General features: G+C 39.7%; 1 protein-coding gene across 1 annotated transcript; it reads right to left on the bottom strand.

Moving 5' to 3' along the window:
- Nucleotides 1–858: 858 nt before the first annotated feature.
- On the bottom strand, nucleotides 859–6,481 carry LOC133921412 (uncharacterized). Its single transcript, XM_062366271.1, has 2 exons — nucleotides 5,960–6,481; nucleotides 859–1,097 (listed from the first exon to the last, which is right to left on the bottom strand). The coding sequence occupies exon 1, from the start codon at nucleotides 6,364–6,366 to the stop codon at nucleotides 5,965–5,967; it is 402 nt and encodes a 133-aa protein (XP_062222255.1). The 5' UTR covers nucleotides 6,367–6,481; the 3' UTR covers nucleotides 859–1,097; nucleotides 5,960–5,964.
- Between the last annotated feature and the right edge of the window lie 16,630 nt (nucleotides 6,482–23,111).

Below are 23,111 nucleotides of genomic sequence, written 5' to 3' on the forward strand. Positions count from 1 at the left end.
AGGCGACAAGGAGGCTGCAGACAGGGAGGAGGCGGTGGTCGGAGAGGACAAGCGGCGTCAGGTTGAATGGAGCAAACAAGGAGAGTAGCTAAGTTCTGAATATAAATATAACACAGGCATCAGTACCGGTTCTAATTCTAACCGACACTGATAGTAACTATCAGTGCCAGTCCTTAAACTCCCACACGCGAACAATAATTGAGGTGTCAAGAACCGGCACTAATAGACACTATCAGTGTCGGTTCGTAACTGAAACTGGCACTAAAGTATCAATACCAGTTCTTGACGCCTCAATCATACGCGCGAGAGTTTAAGAACTAACACTGATACATCAGCAATACCGATTACATTCGAATCGATACTGATAAAACGCTACTTATAACTTGCTTATAGTAGTACAAATCGTTTAGAACTTCGATCGATTCTCATCTCATAGTCTTCTAGTACATCATCATTCATCACAAATTGCAGCAGCACAGCAAAGCTAACGACCGGCACAAGTAACAAGAATCAGACACTGCAGTGACGTTTACCGGCTTGCATGCGTTGCAAGGCATAGGCATTGCCACGAGGAGATCGGGGAAGCATCAAGCAAGCAAAAGATCAGTTGCTGACCACCAACGACACGGCCGTGATAAAGCCAATATAATTTCGCCAATGATAGCGCAGTATCAGTCACAGCATACCAGGCGTACGTGTTCCCTGATCAAATTGAAGAAAAAACTCACGAACTACAGATGGAGTATGAGTTACTACAAGCAATGTACATAATAAAGTTCTACATTGTACAAAAACAAAAGCATTCAATTTGGTTCTTATAATCATAATAATTTTGCAGCTGGGCAGATGATGTGCACATTCGAGCAGAAACCTCGCATCGTTCATTAAACCATAGCACCAGTGTCAGGTCGAAAGAGTTTTCGAATGCAACTTACAAGAAATATGCATTTGGCGTGCTCCACAAATGCAATATTATTGCCGCCATCATCTTTTACAACCAGAAAATTTTCTGAGAACGAAAGAAAAAGGGATGTTTAAGGCCAGAAATGACGACGGTGCAGCTTCTGATGGAGTCCAAGTACAACACAGACGATTACCTGAAATTAACCAGCATCAAATTAGTAACCTTTGTTATAACGATACCACATGAAAGAGAACGATAGTTAGATGTGGCTTCCACTTCTGCAGTAGCTTCAGCTGTCTAGACTCGTTCTGAATTAGTACTAGAAAGTACATAACACATTAAAAGATAAAGGATAGATAGCATATACAATTCCAGAAATAGGTATACAATCTTCACCACTCAATACATGACAATGCTGCCACTGATACCGTGCAAAAGTTCAAAAGAAAACAGCACTACTAACTATTGCTGTAATGCTGTTATTAGACATTGTAAAAGGGCAGACATGGGAAGGTTGATATTCATGAAAGCAAATGAGACAATGCAACTGACATGAAATCCAAGGACATAAGAGATCCTGAAGTTGAAAGTGTGATAGAAAGCTTGCCTAACAACAAATGGATGATAGTTATGCACAAATAATCATTTAGCTTCAGTTTAAATGTTGAATTTCCATGCAGAGTTGTAACATGGCTATATTCTATCAAAATTGTCAAATAGCGGACGCCCAATAGTTAGCTTGCATGAGGATGCCCTCTTAAATAGCGGACTATGTATGGATCAGGTCTCCTATTGGATCCAGCTTTTGCTGTGTAGTGAGGTGTCTATGAATCCATTTATTTCTGAACAAACCAGCGCGAGGGTTCCTTCGCCTCAACGCCACCCACAACCTGCCACCAGCATCACCATCACCCCTAACTACACAGCCAGCTCCACTTCAGCGCTTGTTGTCAACTCATCCTTAAGGCCTTAACACTAACCGATTCAAAAATATAAGGTGATTGCTAATGAGCCTTCATCAGCACTGTTTGAGCTTCCCTCCCCTCCCTCAACCCATCAGCACATGCCTCTGACACCATCAACCGCCATGGCCACAGGGTTGAGAGGAGACCAAAGCTGGTAGATCCTGGCTCAGGTAGCACAGGAGAGAGGGGGACCAGAGAGGGAGAACAGCACAGAGGCAGAACAGAGAAGAACAGAGAGGAGCAGAGGGCTGACGTGAGGAGGTAGAATCAGGAGATAAATAGGGGGTAATTGATTTCTTTATTGATTTCTCTCGGCTGATGCCAAGCAACATATATAGCCGGCTGCAGATATCCCAGCCGGCCTCATGCAAATCCAATTCTATCTCTAGTCTTATCTCTAATTCAAATCCGACTCTATCTCTAATCTCATCTCTAATTCTAAACTATCTTATCTCTAGCCGAATTGATTCTTATCTCTAATTCTAAACTAACTTATCTCTAGCCGAACTATCAAACCCAATCTGGACTCTTCTTGTTGCGTGGTTACTGCTCACGCGTCTGAACACGCAAACAGTAATCCTGCACATAACAAAAGCGATGTCCATTATTCTTAAGGTGGTGAGGCGAGGAGCCAAGGCGGTAAGGTGAGGCGTGGCAGCTTGCCCCTTTCCAACCGCTTAGGCGCTTAAGGTGAGGCACCCCTTCCAATCGCTTGGGTGCTTAAAGCGATATATTCTTAATTTTGTATATATAATAGTAGCTCTAAAGGAGAAGAAAATGAAAATAATATAAGAAATAGATGGGAGACTCTGCCATCCTAGACTATCCATCGCGTCACCCTTGCTAGGCCTATGAAGCTCAGCAAAAGCCCAATCCAAATACACCACTCAGCAGCCAACACAAGTACCGAAGTACGTACTACTCCCAGGCAAGCTCTAGCCGCATTGACTCACCACTCATCGAGCAGCACCGCCTCCATCTCCCTCACCGCATCGAGCAGCGCTTCCTCCTCCATCTCCCTCACTGCCAACATTGCTGGAGGCCACGCCTCCGCTAGTCCCTTACCGAATCAACCACTGCCGCCACCTCCTTCCAGATCGACTGCCGCTGCAGTTAACCGGATGGAGTGCTGCGCTGGCCATCAGTGCTAATGGAGATGCTGAAGGTGACGGCTGCTTGGCCCTGCTGGTTCCCTCCCGCTCCTCTCTTTGGCATGGGAAACTCTCTTCCGCCTCCATCTTTCTCACTGATTTTGGCAAGGCGATGCCGGCGCCTTGCCCTCCGAGACCTTGACGCCTAGGCGACACCTTAAAAACACTGGCGATGTTTTCAAATGGAAGTTGAAGTTTGAACTTTTGAGTTGAAAGCTTTGGAAGTTTCAAAATGATATTCTGTTTTCTCGAGTGGTAAGTTTGAGTTTGCTAGTTGTAAGGTATAAATTCTACCAGATTTCAAGCTGAAAGAGTGAATTTATTCAAGCCCAAAGAAATTTTCTCCAAGATTGAAGAGTGCAGTTGTCGTGGTCAAATTGGTGAGGCTGACATCTGCTAAGCGGCAATTTTCATTTCCATTTACCATTTAGTGGCATGACAAGGAAATCAACAGACAACATATGGCAACATTCTCGTTACGCATAGTACAAATCTTTGTTAAAGCTTGTGAACACCAAACCAAAAAATTACTGCAAGGGATAACCTAGATATTGGGTTGGAACCAAACACGAGCAGAAAATAAGAATCAGCTCGCCCCTCCAAAACAAAAGAAAAGAAACAAACCATTCCTACTTCTACTTTACAGCTCAAGATTGCATTTGTCAAAAGAGAACATATAGATCTTCTCGTCTTCAGAGTTCAAAGAGTAATAGTATTAATAAATGATTGTTGATACCCACTAGATAACCCACAAAGAAAGTGGAAAGCTCACAATTATGTTACATTTATACCAAAGAAAAACTGATTTGTGATAATTTACTTCTTAGATGTTGAAAGTTCATAACATCTGTCAACTCTATACATGTCAAAGCAAAGATCACTCTCAATCCCAGTCCAAAGGCCCAAATATAAGACACGATAACAGAGTTTGTAGAGAATAGAATAGTAAAATTAATCTTCAGCTAAAAAAAACATAGTAAAATTAATCAACTCATACAAAAATGACTACTCTACTATGAGAGTTTACTCCTACAGGTATTACTGTCAGTAAGTCCTGTGTGCGTTAGATAGTATTCAGTTAGCTGCATTTTTAGTTTCGACAGATGCATTGTTAGAGTCAATTAGGCAGTTGCATCCGCACACGCCCAGGCTATTGGACGTGTGCTAGAATTAGGGGCCACTAAGGCCATGAGCAGCTGGCATTTAGGCCATGATCTAGATGCATATATAAATATAGTGAAAAGGCCCAGAAAAGCTGCAGCTTCGTCGCAGCACAAAAATTAACATGTGTTCTAGAGTCCTATAGTGAGTGCTTACCTGTGCAATCCAACAATTACATGCATGAACCAACTGAATTAAGACAACCTGATCACATATTAAATTACAAGCAAAAACAGATAAGAATCTCGGGATCCAGGCATGGCAACTTTACCAATTAGCTATTCGTATTAACCTAATAACCGCAGGTGTAGCAACTTTCTGTAACTATTGACAGACTTGAGCTTGACTTCAGGTCATGAATTAAAAACCTGCTGATGTCAAAATCAACACACAAGGTCACAAATAACCAGATTGCTTCACTTCCGTAGAAGCGCACGACTAGTTTTCAAGCAAACTAGCAAATGGGATAATTCTTCAATTACGGTGAAGAACCAGCTGTTTTACAAGCAAGAACAACAAAGGAGCCTCGCTTTTGTGGAGACGCACGGCCTTTTGTGGAGACGCACGGCTGATTTACGGGACAAATCAGCAAAGCATAGCTATTCTATATCTACTCCTAAGAAGAACAGAAAAGAAAATAATAGACGCGTTTTGTGTTTTGATCGATTGGCTAATCTCAATCGGCCTTGACCCTTTCTTTATATAGGGCAGCTGGTCTTCGCTCAGGACTCCCTTTCCGTGTTAATCTGCGTAGCACCCGAGTTTGCAGGACCTAGACGTCGGCCTAATCCACGCATATGGAATTACAAATCAGCATCGCTCCTTTCTTCTCCCAGGCGAGATTTGTCTCCTTATCTTGCATGCAGCTGCTTTGCTTCTTGCTAGACCTTCTATCTTGACATTCCAGTGCATGCATGCAGTCCTCCTGCGCATCCCTTCCTTAGGTGTGGGTTGTCTGTGGCCAGGCCTGCCATCTTGCTGCCGTTGCTGTACATCATCGCGCGCAAAGAAATCCCACACCATCCAATGCATGCACCAGCCAGCCGATAATCACCTAATCATTGCATGATGATTTTGATCCACTAGACCCCATTGATTATCCTCTTGCCTATTTTCTCTCTTTTTTACTTTTTCGCTTCGCTGATCCATGCATCAATCACTTGATTAATAACTTCAACTAAGTAACTAAATTAATTAGCATATGTCCGGCTAATTATTCCTTTGCCAGCCGAATTAAAATTATTTACCCTTAAACATGAACCTGATTGACACTAGCCAGACCGACCAAAACTAATGTACTGAATTAAACTAACCAGAAATCAATCAATAATTTGGCTAATCACCTATTCATTTGGCAATCAAATTAAGCTAACCAATAATAATAATTCGGCCACTAAAATACTTGATAATCTAATTAGACTTTAGACTATGACATGTCAAAATTGGTTGTCAACAAAACCCCTCAATAGGAATCAAGCAGCAAGTCAAGTGCAACCGATTATCATGTTTGAGTAACTGTTTTGCGACTTTAGTTGCAGCAAACTATATCCCTAATTCTAATCGCGATTCTGATAGACACCTGCTGTGTCCAGTGATTACTGACTAATGAAAAGCGATTTCCGTCTAAAGAAGAATAATAGCAAAAAAGAACACATTGATCCATTAGATCCGTATGGCAATGAATTGAACTATATTTGTAGCATGACAGCGGTAGCAGCAGAGATGAAACCCTATATGCAACCTCAGATCTAAGTGTAGCACGAGACGTCACCCCTCACCTGGCTCACTTCTGGTATCCGCCGCCGATGGTGTTATCGTCCTCCTCGACGGTGGTGTTGACGTAGGGCACGGGGAAGTCCTTGGCGGGGTCGAACTGCTTGGCGGCCATGTAGCGTTCGAGGTCCGGCTTGCGGAGGAGGGTGCGTCGCACGGGCGGGCGGTCCCGGCGGCGGTCGCGCGTGTAGTACTTGATGTCATAGACGGTTTCCGGGTCGGAGGTGGGCACGATGGCCATATCTCGGTCGTCGCGCACGGTAGCCGGGCACTTGACGCGGTACTCTAGGGCGCCAGGGAGCGCGCTGCGGTACTCGGGCGAGGCGCAGGGTCCCGTGATCTCCCATGGCTTCTTGAGGAACCTGCGCAGGCCCTGGAATAGCGACTTGCCGGCGCCGGAGGCGGAGGCCATAGGGTCGCGGTGGTGGGATTGGTGGAGAGGGGAGGGGAATTGGGAGAACGGCCGCTGCGGAAGGGAAGATGCTGGAAATGGCGATGGGCCTGCAGAACGTGGTCCGCAGCAACGGCAAGCCACCCGGCCCGTAAGACGTAGGTCCGGCCCGTGAAGGCGTGGACAGGCGATATATATACACTTAGGCTCAACTTAGTTACGATTGCGCTACCCTCAGTCCCTCATTTACAATTTAAAAATAATAGAGTTACAATTTATAAAATAAAAAATTACAATCAAACATAAATAAAAAAATTAAGTTACAATTGTGTTATAAATAAATATAACCCCTAACAAAATCTTTACCTAATGATGTATAACTTAGGAACACGTTGTAATCGTAGTTTAATTTAAAATGTAACTTGTTATCTTCTCGTGTTGCAATTATATATTTTTGACACGCGGTTGTAGCTGGTGTATCTAACAGATTGTAACTGATAGTTATTTAAGTTTAACTGGAGGATGATGTAACAGTAAACTATAATATATCTAGATGTACTCGTCACGTATGTGTGTATATATATATATATATATATATATATATATATATATGTATATGTATATATATATATATATTATATACTTATACTATAGTATAATATTCTACACCTAAAACCCAACACCCAATCTACCTAACAACCTGGTCTAACTCAACCGTCCAACAAATCAATCTAGCCTACTTTCATTCCCCACTATTTAATAAAAAGCTTATTCAGATAACTACATACCTCAATTGAATTCATGATATTAAATATACAGGATCAAACTAAGAACTCTCCAAAATCCAATTCGGACGCTTCTACACTTTCATCACCGGGCTCCTAAAGTGAACTCTCACTTTGATTTTGGTTAGAAACTATTAAGCACTGAGACACAATAATTAGCTTCATGTTGCATCACTCTTAATAGTGTGGTATACCTACACTCAAATTTAAAGATAAAACTCATTTAAATCACATTTGAGCGTTTGAATACCTTCGAGTACCGTTTCTTTCTTTCAAACTTTGAAGGTTGCCAACTTTCATATAATCTTCACTCTATCTCTTATTGATTCTTCATATAATTAATGCGAATTATTCATACCTTCCCATGGCCTCACATGGTCTATTGGTGCAAAGCATTCACTCGTTCTTCACCACCGACTTAGTCATTTGGCACCAAGCCATTTGCTTGCCCTTCATCACGGATGATCCATCACAGCCGAGTCTTACTTACACTTCACTGTCTTGCCATAGAAAATCATTTTGTATCCGACATCTTCAATAAATTCACTTTATCATATATAGAGTACATTCTTTGTTCTTCACTCTTGGCATATATGATTTTAATTCAACTTATGCCTTCTTATGGATCCTAACCCTAACTCACTCTCAAGAACAAAGCACATGTGTTAGTCCATAAAACTTAATTGACAACTTTATACCTTTAGTCACTTAGTCTTTACAACTGACTTAGCCTTCATGTTTATTTTCAATCTTCAAGCTTCTTCTTTTTCTTATGAGCATCACTAAAATCTCAATGACTTTGATGCAATCCTTTGAACTCATGGCATTCTTCAACGAATCCATACTTCATTTCTTATGCATTTCCTATGGAATAACCTAATAACGATTCTCAACATAATTATTAGTCCATAGATATTGTCATCACTTACGCGAGCATCACCTAGAGCTCATTGATCTTGATGCATATCTCTCCTCTATGCATCACCTATGGAACATCTACCAATAATTCTCAACAACACAGCTAGTCCATAGGTATTGTCATTAATTACCAAAATCACACATAAGAGCTACATGCACTTTCAATCTCCCCCATTTTAGTAATTGATGACAATCTCACTAGATGATTATATTTGATAAAATTTAAAGTTCTAATTATACATCTAATCCGAATACAAATGTATACACAGAACAAGTTTTGAAAACATCAAACATCACAAAGATATTTGAGATTACCAAAACTAATTTTACTAGCATCAAACATCACAAAGGTTTTGATGTTAGTAGAAATAATATCTACATAGTAAACTCCCTCACAATCTATGCATGTGCGGATGAATCTTGAATATCATTGCATATATTGTTATCTCAAATTTTTGGACAGAGTTTTCTTTATACATATGAAGCAAGCGTGATAAAGTATATATCAAAATGAATACGCTCCTACAAAGCAAAACTTTTTAAAGATTTGCATGTTTTTGCTTTTAAAACTCTTCCAAATGACATAATCTTTAAAAACATAAGGGATTACAAATTCTTCCCCATTGGGCAATAATTCTCCTCCACAAACAAAGCCCTCTTACACCAAAATATAACATATAGTCCAAATTCTCCCCCAATTGATATCAATGCCAAAATGGAATCATCGAAACAAATTCTCTCCCAATTGACGTCAAATTGGCAAGAATCTTGGAGGACTTGCTTAAAAAGAATTTTTCTTCAAAACACATTAGCCATATCCCACAAGAGGTAATCATCGAAAGCTAGTGCATGACCATATATACAGTGCAAACTCCTCATGATATGTGTATTTCTCATAATTTTAGTTAAACCAAATACACTTACCTAATTATAAACTATGTGATGAGAACAAGCTATTCAAAGAGATGCTAAATGAGATTTTTTTTTAAAAAAACCAATTAAAATTCGAAGGATATCAATTTAATACCTAAAAGAGATACCAATTGAAAATACAAAGCATTTCATTTGAAAGAGATACCAATTCCAATTGAAATAGATGACAATTAAAACAAATTTAATTGAAGGCAAATTAAGCATGAGTCCGAAATTAACATCCGAAGCACAAGTGCAATGGATTAGGCTCAAGGTTGAACATAGCAAAATTGTTAACATTATAACGAATTTCTCGTTTATCACAAAGTGTCAACATCATATAAGCATATATGTCCAAAAGAACCATTTAAAGCGGACTATAAATCTCAAGCAAAAGACTTTGTCAATTTCATCAATATTGCATATAAGAGCAACTTAAGCATTTGATATAAACCCTCTTGCATATTTGGGATTGGATGAATCATAAATATGATTATACAGTTTCCACAAAAATATACTACTTCAAATTGCTCGTATTTGAAATAAAGAGGTTTTTTAAAACACTTCCAAGAAAAACACATTTTCGTAAGTTATTTTCATGCTATGACATTAAAATATATGAATTACGAACAAATTACCAATAAGAATGACATTGAATTGCTGGCTTTGATATGGTCCTTTTTTTTATTGCAATTGAAATTGAAGGTGATGATCTCATTTATAAATACCAATTGAAAGATAATGAGCATTTTATGAATTTTAATTGAAATGATCATCTACTTGAAAGGACCTTCATTATGATTAACCCAAGCTTGCAATGCATCTCCATTATACCTAAAACTTATTCAAGTACAATTTAGTCTCTAAACTCATTGGGTCCAAAAATGTTAGTGAAACCTACCATATAGAGCAAACTCTCCAACGGACGGTGCATATAAAATAGATACCAATTAAACATATGTACTAATTGAAATCAAAAGAAACCATTGTGCACCTTTTAACCAATAAAAACTCTTGAGAGAGGCTTACTCTATATATTGGATCAAAGGAATCAAACATGCTATGAATTTTAACATTTAAGTCAACGAAACATGCTTGTTATTTTCAAGATACCAAACGATATAATTTGGACAAAAATAGCATATAAGTTATAAAAATACCAAATGAAAGACAAATATCAGAAGGTTGTCCAAATTACATCTAGGATAAAAGATCAACAAATGATCACTCACAAAATTCAACTACAGAACCGAGTGAATCGATTGAGCATATAGAGAAATAAATAAGTTCCAAATATGCTCAAAAACTTATCTCAAGCAAGTATATTGAAAAAGATACAAGCATTGAGATAGCAAGCTTTCAAAAACTCCAAAAGAAAAGTTTCCTTCAAGAAACCAATATCTCTAATAAAGGAGTTAAATGAAGACTTTCACAAAGAAATAAATCACTTTGAAACAAAGATGATCAATAAGGATTACCACTTGTATTACTACCAATTATAAATAGAACAATAGTATATGAAGATTTCACAAGTCGGTAATTGATACAAGGCATAGATCAACTTTCTTTCAAGAAGCATGAGAAAAAAAATATTTTGAATTTTAAGCATCATGCTTCAAATACAGTCTTCACAAAATCAACTATTACAATAAAAACACATAAAAACAATATTTGATTTGATTCGAATGAGAAATGATTCAAATTACAATTTTGAGATTAAAAGATCACTAAAGAAACGCCAAGAATCTCAAGTTTTAATTTAAATAAAAAAATAAATCAATTAATGGATATTTGCAAAGATGAGCTTTATATGAGCTTGGCATATCACATAGATGCTAGATAAGTAATTACATCAATTCTAAATGGTATTTCTCAAATATTCACACTTTATGGGTTTTAAGATGCACAAAGCATAATACTCCCCTATAATGTGACATTTCATTAATTTCTCCAAAAGATCCAAAATAGAATTCAATAAGACGGATAAGATCGAACAAGGCTCAAGACCACACAGTCAACAAATAAAAGTGCACATCATCCTATCCATACTAGTTATATGACCTACACATACTAGTTGGTAAGAAAAGCTAATTCATAGCACATTTAGCAAGCAATCAAGATATGTATGGATATGAAACATAGGTATGCCAAGTTTGCAATAGAGTCTACACATGTTAGGATAAGCATAAACTCTAAAATAAGTATAGATGTGAAACCTATATATGCAACGAGCTATGAATCTCCAAATTCCGGAATTTGTGTAGAATTACAAATCTACCATAAAGATGTAAACTATGAATTTAAAGACATTGTAATAGAAAGTTACCTTCATAGAAAGACATTTGATAGACAATAAGCATAATTCTACACTACTTGACTCTATGAACAATTAGATAAATTTTTAAATAATTTAGCCAAGTCTCCAATACCCTCCATTTCACCAAGAGACTAAACGCAAATTTCACCTGAAGAAAGATTAGTCTCAAATCACAAAACATGGAATGAATTCCCCATATATATGTGCATCCAAGTAATTGAATTATTTATAACATGCACTTAGTTTATTCAAGAATCTAGAGGAGTTTACCCTATATTTTGAGTTAAAGCACAAAAGAAATTTACAGAGGAAATACTTGTGCCAAAAATGAACTTACAACTATGAGATAATGTAGATTACCACAAGATATGAATTATGGTTTGGCAATCATGTTTTTCCATTTTTCTGGCAATATGCGGATCCTCCGCACATTTCTGCGGATTTTCCGCAAATTTGTCCGGAGTCTCGCATAATCTTGCAAAATCTCCGCATTTTGCCGCAGCTGAAGGTATTTCACCATCTTCTTCAGTCTCCTTTTTGATTTTGAGCTTCTTTGGGCCTTATTTCACCAATGTCTAGCTTCTTGATTACATCCCTCCTTTTAAATGTCTCCTTGAATATCATGCATGGAATGGTCTTTTTGACACTTGATGAACTCTCGAACGAAACACTTGAGGTGGAGGTTAAAAAATTGACTTCTTCACTTATCTTAATATCCCTCCAACCTTTTGCAGATTTTAGAACTTTCAGATTCAATCCGAAATATCCAGAAAAGCTAAGATGCTTGGAGTTTTCTTGAGTCTTGATTTTTTTTTTTGATATTTTTCTTGATGACCACCACCAAGCATTTATTGTCTGCATCACTCACAAGACTTTGCTCTAGTAGAGCACAATTAAACGCACCACTTTATAACAATATAAAATTTCAAGCAAAAACTACCTAACCAACTTCAAGTGTTCATAATCACAAAAAGATTGTGAACGACTCACACTTACACAAGGTTAAAGAGGCTAGATATTTAAGGTAGGTACTTGTTACCGAGATATCATTAGTTCTTGATATTGGATCAATAATATTCATACTTGACACATTTTCCATAAATGATGAGAAATATAACTTGAAAGAAAACTTGATATGAGATTTGCAATAAAATTCTTCTCAAGTAGACCAAGTTTTCAATGCATCTTCAAGTACGCACTTTGTGGTACCTAAACCATATTGGTCATTTAAGGTTAGTCACAAGAGACATAGGCACCCAAATGACCCTTGCATTAGCATGAGGTGAACTTCCTAAGCAAATGTTGATTATTATTGAAAGAGTTAAGCTTAGGAATGTTACTCTTGGGATAATTTTTACCATATGTCCCTTTTCGCGGTATGTGTAACAAATTTTGCTAACAAGCCTCTTCACTTGAAGCTTCTCACCTTGATGACCTTTTGTTTTACCCCTTGTCATGTGTGATCTTGACTTAGCTTGGGGCCTCTTCTTTTGGCGTTTGTCATCATGATGAGAGTTTGCTTGAATTCTGGATGGTGATGAAGATTTTTCCTTCTTGTAAGGACATGATCCAATTTCAAGCCCCTTCTCATTGCAACCATAACACTTCCTCTTGCTTCTTCTAGTTTTTTTCTTTGGAAGTGTAGTCTTGTCATCAACCTTGTTAGAACACATAGACGTATAGTGTCTCATGCTTGAGCACTTGAAGCACTTTACAAGAGCCATCTTCTTATCTTGGCTTTTGCTCATATCATTTTCTTCCTTCTTGAAGGAGCAATCTCTCACATGGTGACCCTCCTTATTACACATGAAGCAAATGATGAGAGATTTGTTCTTCTTTTGTTCTTGCTCTTTGATCTTGACATTATTGGACTTGTTATTCTTGTTGGATTTTGCTTCAAGTCCATGACCCTTGTACTTCTCATTTTTACCTATATGATCCAAGTCATATGTAGTGCTCGGGAAATGTTTGCTTGAGAGCAACAAGGATTAGCACAAGATAATTCAATATGAACTAGTGAGTATGTGCATGTAAGGTTGATAAAATTTTACCGTTATTACCACAACCTCATGAGCTATTTCTAGCATGGCATGTGAGTCTACAAGATTTTCATAAGAGCACACAAGCTCATCATGATTTTCTTATAAAGTCACATGCTTTCTAGTGAGCTTTTCAAAATTAGCCCTTAGCTCAACATTTTCTTTCTCCAAAGATGCTATATAAGAATTAGAGTTAGTAGAACAAGCATTATCAATAGAAGAAATAGTGAATTTATCCTTAGATAAAATATTACAATTATGACATGATTTTCTAAATCCACTAGAGGCATAGTATCTAATTTATCAATCAAGTAAACATGCTTAACTTTAAGATCCCCATAAAGATTAGATAAAGAATTATGGGATTCTTGAAGTTTTTCATATTTCACATTTAAGACCTTAAGCTCTTCAATTTTCTCAATGAGGAATTCCTCTTGCCTCTCAAGACTTCCCACATGGCCTTCTATTATGTGCAAGAGTTTGATCATCTTAGGCATATCCTTTTTGCTCAAAAGATCAAACTCGAGCTCATCACTAGCACTAGAACTAGCATTAGTATTATTAATCTCACTTACCAATTTCTTTTTACCTTTTATCATAAAGCACAATGGAGAATTGGTGTGAGGGGTTTAGCACCTTGGAGAAGTGGATGCTTCATTTTCAAGTTGAGAACAATCCATGCTATAATGTATGTGTCGGTGACAAATGTAGCAAGCTTGACTTGTCCTTTATCTTCTCCTAGATGAAGCTTTCTTGTTGATTTTTTTTTAGCTTCTCCACCTAGGCTCTGTCTCTCATAGACTTCTATTTCCTTCAAAATATTAGTCTCACAAGTATTAGTAGAAATAGATGCATTGCGATGAGAATAAATGACCATATCATCATGATGAATAGATAGTTTTATACTAGATGGTATGCAGGAGTTATCAACACTAGTAGATATAGAAATTTTATTGCAAGTGTTGTTAAAGTCCAAAGTAGGAATTGGACAATTGCTAACCCCACTCACTATTTTATTACATTGCTCGGAGTAGTATGTTGGTGAGACGGTTTGCGCGGCAAGACCACTTTGGTCGATGGAGGAAATCATTTGAGGCTCTTCAAGATGTGTTGATGAAGTTGAGCAATCGTCGAATGACGCATCTAAAAGTTCTTCTCCATCACATTTAGACTTGTCATATCTTTCTTTGAGAGTAGTCTAATGAGATGAGCGTCATCAAGCGGTATGATGGATTCAACTACATGTATACTCATAACATCAATAAGACATTAGTAGCTTGAGCATTGAGATGTATGCTTTTCTCTTCCTCTTTGGGTGATAGCAAAATGTCACTAGGAGGAGAAATGCTTACATCTACAACTCGCTCTATATGAGGACCCATGACCCTAAAGACATTACGCATGCGAGTATTCCAAGTTGAATAGTTTGAACCATCTAGCACGAGAAGTTATAGATACATGTTACCTCTTGTCGACATCTTATCTCTGCAAGATGACCCTTCTCCCTACAACGATAGCACATAACGTTTTTCCCATACTTGCACGGTGAGGAGGACGAGGCATTGGGCTTGCCCGAAACAAAGGAACCTTGGTGTGAGCATCCAATTCGTCAGTTACTGGCATGTCTGTGGTGAAAGCACCTTTTTTCAAAGCAAAGGCGCGCAGGAGATGCTCTAGCTCGGACCATTTTGATCATTTTATTAACTGGGCTTGGACTATTCATTGTCTCTAAGCGGTGAAGCCTTAAAGAAGATTAAGCTCTGATACCAATTGAAAGGACAATGATTTCACCTAGAGAAGGAGGTGAATAGGCATATTCTGAAAATTTTACAAACTAAATACAGCAGATTAGCAATATGCGGATAGTCCGTAGATTTTTTCTGAGTCACCGCAAAAGTGCGAACACTCCGCAGAAATCTACGGATACTTTGGAGATTTTAGGAAAAACTCAAGAGATGCCTATGCAATACAATGTGAATCAAATCTACGAATTACCCGGCATCAATGGATGTATTCCAACCTATTTCATTAAGTACCTGTAGCTCAAAGTTCAAAAGAAAGTAGATTGAGCAATATGCACAAATATTAACCAATAACTCAAAAACAAGGAAATAAGAGAGGAGACACGTGATTTATTTCCTGAAGTTCGAACACCTCCTCAAGAGGTTTCTACATCTCCATTGAGGGGCTTGATCACACTTGAGCCGGGTCTCTCTCAATCGTTTTACTCTCCAAGCTCAGTCACACTTGAGCTTGGCTTCGACTCTTGATTTCTTCCCTTGTGGAGGCGAAATTGAAGCCTTCACAAACTTTCTGTGTCACACCACAATCTTGGGCGCTCATCGGCGACGCCTAGCCACCTAGGGGATTGAATCCCCAAGAGTAACAAATACTTCGTAAACTTCTTGCCAATGAACTCGAGTGCTCAAAAATAGAGTTTAGCTCACTTGCACTCAATCTTTTAATCTCTTAACCCAACTTACTTTTCTTCTCAGATTTCACACTAAAATGGAGTGGTAGCTTTGGCTTTGTGTATCTTCGTGGAGGCACCAGCAGCCCTTAAAGGAGGGGGGTGAAGGGGTATAAATACCCAACCCCCAAAAGCTAGTAACTGATTGATGTGAATTATTCATAGCTTCTCATGGCCGCACACGGTTCATTGGCGAAAAGCCTTCACTCGCTCGAGACCATGTTGTCGTGGATCATACTCCTCGAGACCGTGTTGTCGTGGGTCTTGGTGAACAAATCCACCCAAACAACCAAAGGAGGTACGCCTCCAAGTGGCAGGAGACGTCCTCATCACCTAACAGTGGATGGATGCTATTTACCTGTCAAAGAAGAAATAATTCGAAATATATTCATCAATTAGTAATGGATATGACAAAATAATACAAGACTGATGTACTACAAACTGAACAAGAAAGGCCTTTATCAGGCCGTGCTTCTCGGACACAGGAAAAGCCCTAAACGGGGTTAGAATGTCCCTCCGTTGAACGATGGAGAATCATCCCAACAACTCATCGTGCCACATCATGCCCACATCCCTTGCTCCAACAGCTGCACCCACGCAAGGTAGGCCCATCAATAAGGATACGTCCTTGAGCGTGGGCGCCATCTCACCGCATGAGAGGTGGAACATGTGCGTCTCAGGACGCCACATGTCCACAAGGGCCATGAGCAGGGCCCTATCTTAGCTGAACCACGTGGCCAACTCTGCGTGTCCCACCAATGCGTCTACCTCCACCATCTGATAAAGCGGAAGAAGCCATTAGCATGTAATCTGCAAACAAAATACATTTAGTGATAACAAACCATACACAACGTTACATTCAAATGGTACAAACCTCGGGATCCAGCGAGCATCAACCCCCATGGTCCTAATGAGAAGAAGCATCGCTTCAGGACATACTTGCCAGGTTGGGAAAGCAATGGGAACTTATCAATGTCGTAATACGTCCCTGGGTTCCTTCGACCATTGTCTGCAGCAAACATGGAAGATTGTCATCTTAATTTTCTCATCTCAATTTCCTTCCTCTTCGCCCTTCATACCTTGTTGTAGCTAATATTGTACTTGTATTCCTCCTCAGCGTACAAGTGCGGTCCACCATAATCGACACCACCTAATACTCAACCTACTTCCCCTTGAAGCCATGCACACGTCATGGGCAACCCTCCTTCACGCACTTGACATAATATTCCTTCAGACTTGACTTAACAACATAAAATTATCATCGAAGCGATGTCGCCCATTGAGTTACAACATCCTTCATAGACTGACTGGTAGGATAGCTAGCCCCCTCAGTCACCTCATTATATGTATACTCAGGGCACCTGATTCCCCTTATTCACTATAAGGTTGTTAAAGTTGGGATTACTTCAGTCTGCTGGAATAGGAACATCGTCCTCATCATCCAATATGTTATACTCAAGAGCTTCGTTAGCCTCAAGATCGTTCCGCTCCATCTGTTCGATTAGAGAAGGGATTCGTTCTCCCTCGTCTGCCTCACCAGTCGGTTCAGTCGGATCGTCCGATGAATGTGCAGCATCCGGATCGCCATCCTCATTACCCTCATCCTCACCATACTCTTCCTCATTGAAAGGATCTAATGACCCTAGAGAGGGGGGTGAATAGGGCACTAATTTAAAACTAAACCAACTACCGATTTCTAGAACAAGAAGCAATCTTAGCCTAGAAAGCGACTAGACGACATAGCAAGCTAGAAAGGTAAGAACACACATGCAAGAATATAAAACATAAGTAAAGTGCGGAATTAAAACTTGCATGAAACAAATGATAGAAGCAAAATATGTAATAAGAGTAAGGAAAGAGGACACCGATTTTTTTTTTCTGAGGTATCGAAGAGTTGGCACTCTCCACTAATCCTCGTTGGAGCATCCACACAATGATGTCTCTCCCCCTTGAGTCACTGAGACTCAAGTGCTCACTAGTGATTGCCACTTCTCCATCTCTGGATTGGCGGGCATCAAACCAAGTACACGAGCTTCCCGGGGCTCCCACAAGACCTCCAAAAGCTCACCGAGAACACCTCCAATCTTAACGACCGGCTAGGTGTTGCCAACCACCAAAAGTAACAAGCTAATTGGTTCACTTGATCCCAATCAAGCCTAAAACAACAGCTAGATGTACACTCACTACTCTTGGAGCACTAATGGAGTCCTTAATCTTCAAATAAGAACTTGCAAATCACTTCATGTGCTCCCCCTTGCCTCTAGACGACACACAATGTGTATGAATGCTTCTGAGTTGCAAGAGGGACGAATGAAACCAAGTGAGGAGGTATATATAGGCTAGAGGTCCAAATCTAGCCGTTGCCCAACCACTCACTTTTTCTGTGAACATCAAATGATCCGGTACACATGTCTCTGTTAACACCGGACAATCCGGTGAGTTAACTTTATCCACCTACTGATTTGACAGTTGTCAATAGGCGTTACAAAATGCTCCGGTGTTCTTCCATATAACATCACCTGATAGTCTGGTGAGTTATACTCTATTTCCTCAAAAATATGAAGCTTCTGTTAAATGGTCCGGTGGTGACTCTTTTAAGTCATCGGACAATCCGGTCAGTTCAACTCTGATTTTCTCCAAAAATACTGAGCTTCTGTTAAATGGTCCGGTGTATGAACCCTTCAGATCACCGGACAATCCAGCACATATAACTTCACATTTATGTGAAAAAAGATTCTTCTCTTAAATGCTCCGGTGTATAGTTCCTTCCATCACCGATCAATCCGGTGAGTTCAGTTGAAGTCTTCTCAGAGAAGACAAATAGTCTGGTGAGTAAAAAACCTTCTTACACCGGACAATCCGATGAGAATAAACTTCCTGAAACTCGTCAAATTCAATCGACTTTGAGTTCTCAACTTCTCACCCATGGATTTCTTTGAGCTACCTAGTGCTAGATTTTCGCAAGTGTGCATCCAACTATGTCTAAACTCAACTAGATCAAGCTACAACACTTAGCCCCCCTTTATAATACGGTCAAAAGACAAAAAAGACATATAACTACTCCAAGTGCCCTTCATCAGCTTGTGACACTTAGAGCTAGAAGATCCTTAATCTTGACGCAAAAGTCCTTTGATCGACCCATAGAATTCCATGAGGGACCAAGAAAAACCACCCAATCATTGTGAATTAATGAATTTTAATTCCTTCAAAATATACGCATTAGTCATAATAATATGGTTATCATTAATCACCGAAACACTTACCACTTACCTAGAGGTCTAGATGCTACACTCATCACCATCCTCCTCTGTGTACCTCCACCCTATATCTCCCCAACTGCCTCCTTATTCTTTCATTGCACAAGCAACATAGGTGGCCAATCTCTTTGCACAACAACTTGTAGGTACATCCTCCTTGCATACATTAGGAACTACATTGTTGGCCTTGGTCCATGGAAAGATACTATTGTCCTGACTGCAGGAAACTGCTTGATGGCACCAAGTGATTTTGGTTCAAAGGGCACATGCAGACATGCTCATAATCTCCAGGCACGAGGATGACATTTGTTTCTATTCATTGCATGTATCTGGAGTTTGAAAATGGATCCTCTGACTTGACGAAGCAAAGTCGCGAGTGAACAATAGCCGCGACTTTACTCTGTTGTGAGCTGTTGGATTGAAAATCGACGAGCGAGATCTATCACCACAATAATTTATACAATTCTACTATAGCACCTGTGCTATACAGTACCTGACTGCAACTTATTGTTCATCATCTCACAAAAATGATGCTTACATCTATTGTTCATCTGTGCATTTGCTTTGTCCAGTCAGAGGATCCATTTCCCTGGAGTTCATACTTTACATGGATTCTCGTAAAGTAACCTGTACAAGTTGGACCAACTTCTATGTGTTCACTGCCACCTTCTATGTTTGCCTATCTAAATGCATCTGGCCGCTTTGGGTAATGAGAAGGACCCTATAAAACATCATGGTGTCTTGTAGTTCTGGTTTCATGTGCATTGACTAAAAGTACGACTAATCAGTAAGGGTATGATTAGTTGCTCGTATGGGTTTTGTTTGTATGGACCGTATATGCAGGCTAAGAGAAACTATGCTGAGCAAAGTTATATTTGCTGAAAAAGAGTGTTTAGTTGGTGAGTTTTTGTTTGGTTGGCAGAATGTGATGTCGCATGAGCGGATGCAAGAGTTGAGACTGCGATTGGTTGCTCATATGGAAATGATTTTGTGACACTAACAAGTAGACCCGTCTGTATGAGTTGATGCAAGAGCCTACGTCTATTAGGCTAGGCTGCGGTCATATATTTGCATCCGTCGAGCCAAGCTGGAACAATGCTGAAACATCCTAGTTTTTAGAAATTCTCAAAATTCAAAAATCTTTGCAAAAGAAATTAGTTCAAATCAATTCCAAATCAAAAATCAAACCTTTCTCTTTTTCTCCTCTTCTTGGGTTCAATTCCGACCATCCCATTCTCTCCCTCTCTCTTCTTTCCTTCCACGCAGCCCACCCCACCCTTCATCCCATTCTCTTCTCTCTCTCTCTCTCTCTCTCTCTCTCTCTCTCTCTCTCTCTCTCTCTCTCTCCCGCAGTCGCTCACGCTAGCCCAGCCTAGCCGCACCTTCGTCTTCCTCCCACCTCGCCGCTCGCACGTGTACATGCCCGAGCTCACCGCAACTAGATCCCGCGCTAAGTCTCCACCTACATCACCACCAGCCTAACCCTCTACCATAACTGTGCCACTCCGCCACTCTGTCACCTCGGCCCTCTCGGCAAGGTCACCCCACATAGAGCCAACGACGAGAGCGCAACACTCATGTGGACCGAGCCACGTACGACCGACATCAGGTCGCCGCCGATCACTAGCCTACCTCCCTTTCCCTCCCTCCCTCTCTCTCTCTCTCTCTCTCTCTCTATATATATATATATATATATATGCTTGCACGCGCACTCGTGGGCACTGGCGCAAGTTGATTCCGGCCCTGCTCTTTGCCAAAGCCGCATGCCACGGCCGACCTGCACCACAATTGCTGGCCGTTGTTGTGCATATCCACCACCTCCGCCTATAAAAGGCCTTGGTTGAGCTCCTTCGCACCTTCCCACCTTCCACTGAGCAAGCTTCACCTTCCTCTCCCTTTCTCCCTCTCGCACTGTTCTTTTCCCTTCCATCGACAGTGCTCGTCATCAATCCATCGCTAGAAGCCACCGCTGGCTAATTGGACTCACGAGAATCTCCACCAGACTTCACTCCACCTCCCTCGCCTCTCTCTCTCTCTCTCTTGAACCGTCATCGAGCCACCATCGCCCGTCGGGCTCCGTCTCCGTTGCCAGCCGCCGTTGATGCCCCACCGGCCAAGCCAAGCACGGATAACACTTCTCCGCACCCCATACACACTCCCGATGCCCAAAATCCCTAGCCAAATTAGCTTCACATGTGTTTTCCCCTCGACCACCGCTGCTCCCAACTCTGGCAAGCCACTGGCCCCTAGTTCAAAGGAACATGTGAGCAGCATGTATGTAGACCTTGTAGCAAATATTTTAAAAATCGAAGGCTACAATTGGACGTAGTTCACGTTAGACTATTTGATGGAACACTTTGCACTATTCAAGAAGAACAAAATAACATATCTTGTTGGAAATTTGGCATTTTTGCAAGTGATATTTTGTTGGAAATAGCTTAACTACTTATTGGTCGTCGCATCCAATAGGTAAAAATCGAAGCTTTTTTTCTCTGTTGCCAGGTTTGGTTCTTTGAACACTTTCAAGCGGTTGACAATTGGTTTGATTATGCACTCTATGAGCATCCTCTGATTAAAAACTAGGGTGGAAATAAGGTTGTGAAGTGGGCACATCTTGAAGGGATAAAGAAATTTGGTGTTGAGAAGGCCATCGCAACTTGTATTATTGTCTCTTGTGTTAAAGTATGGTAATACTGCGAACTAATTGTTGAAATATTGCAGGTAGTTATTCGGTTGAAACTTAATGATTATGAAGTGTGTACGGATTCTAATCATTTGAAGGAGGAGATTGGTGAGGGATCTTTTGAGGGAATGAACAGTGACTATTTCAAAAATGTGGATTTCACTGACAATATAATACAATTTTAAGTGCGCATTTAGCTAGACACATATTGCATTCAGCTTATAGGCTAGAGAAATTTATCTTTTCTTCACATATGTAGTAACTTCAGTTTCTTGTTGTAGGTTGAAAAGGAGGACAAAAATCTGGATGGCTCGAATGATGTTGAGAAGGGTGACGAATGCCTCATAGAGGTGCCAATTTGATTATGTTCAAATTAGCGCTTTATAATAATATACCCATTATGATAATTGAGATGTATAATTATGTAAGTATTCATGTATTTCAAGACACTGGAATCAATCAAAGGCATACTATCAGCATTAGAGCAAGATACCCATCATAAGTACACAAGTATTGATGGAAGAATTCAAGTGATAGAGGACAAGACAAGATGTTTGCCGGAGCTGCATGCAATTGTGCAGGTTCATCTCTCTCAATTTGTGTGTTTTTAAGTTTGCAAGTACATCAACTACCAATATAGACTTCTTTAGAACATTACAATTCGAAATTGTAGAGGATTGTAATGCTACTTGATGGGAGTAATAGGCCAACAATATGTGAGGAAACTGACATGACAAATCGTGAAAAGAATAAGGATACAAGGGAGAGAGGAAATAGTAGGGTTAACAACGGTAAGAACACTAGTAATGAGAAGATTGGAAAAACTTGTAGAAAACCGGTTACTGATCATAAAAGGACTTATTCTTTGGAAACTAGTAAATGTGATGGATCGAACATATTTGGAGGAGTAAAGAGGACAATCAATTTAGTTTCGAGTCCTATTCTTGTTGAAAAGGTGAAAACTAGGAGAGACAGGCAACCAAGCAAAGTCTGTAAGTCCCGTATGAAGGCATAAAGTGGAAGAGGATATTTGGAACAAAAACTGATGGCGCTCATGTTGGTACGTTGTGATGTTAATAGGATTTTACATACATATTAGTTTTACAGTGCTCAACTTGAACAATAATGCAGATGAGGTCACTGAAGGACTGGATTTAAGCACCTTGGAACTGGCTGCCATTAAATTTGTTCAAAAGGAACTTACCCTAGGTACCGACAAAGTTTTAGTACGTATAGGTATATCAAATCTAAGAGGCAGTATATTGAGATGTTTGATTAGACCCGTTAGAGAGAATGGAACAGATAAATGGCTGGATTTTGAAGTCATGTTCTATAACTTAGCATACTAACTTTTAAAGTTGTTGGTAATTAATATTGTTATGTCA

This window comes from Phragmites australis, chromosome 1 (genome assembly GCF_958298935.1).
Source record: "Phragmites australis chromosome 1, lpPhrAust1.1, whole genome shotgun sequence".
Classification (NCBI taxonomy): domain Eukaryota; kingdom Viridiplantae; phylum Streptophyta; class Magnoliopsida; order Poales; family Poaceae; genus Phragmites; species Phragmites australis.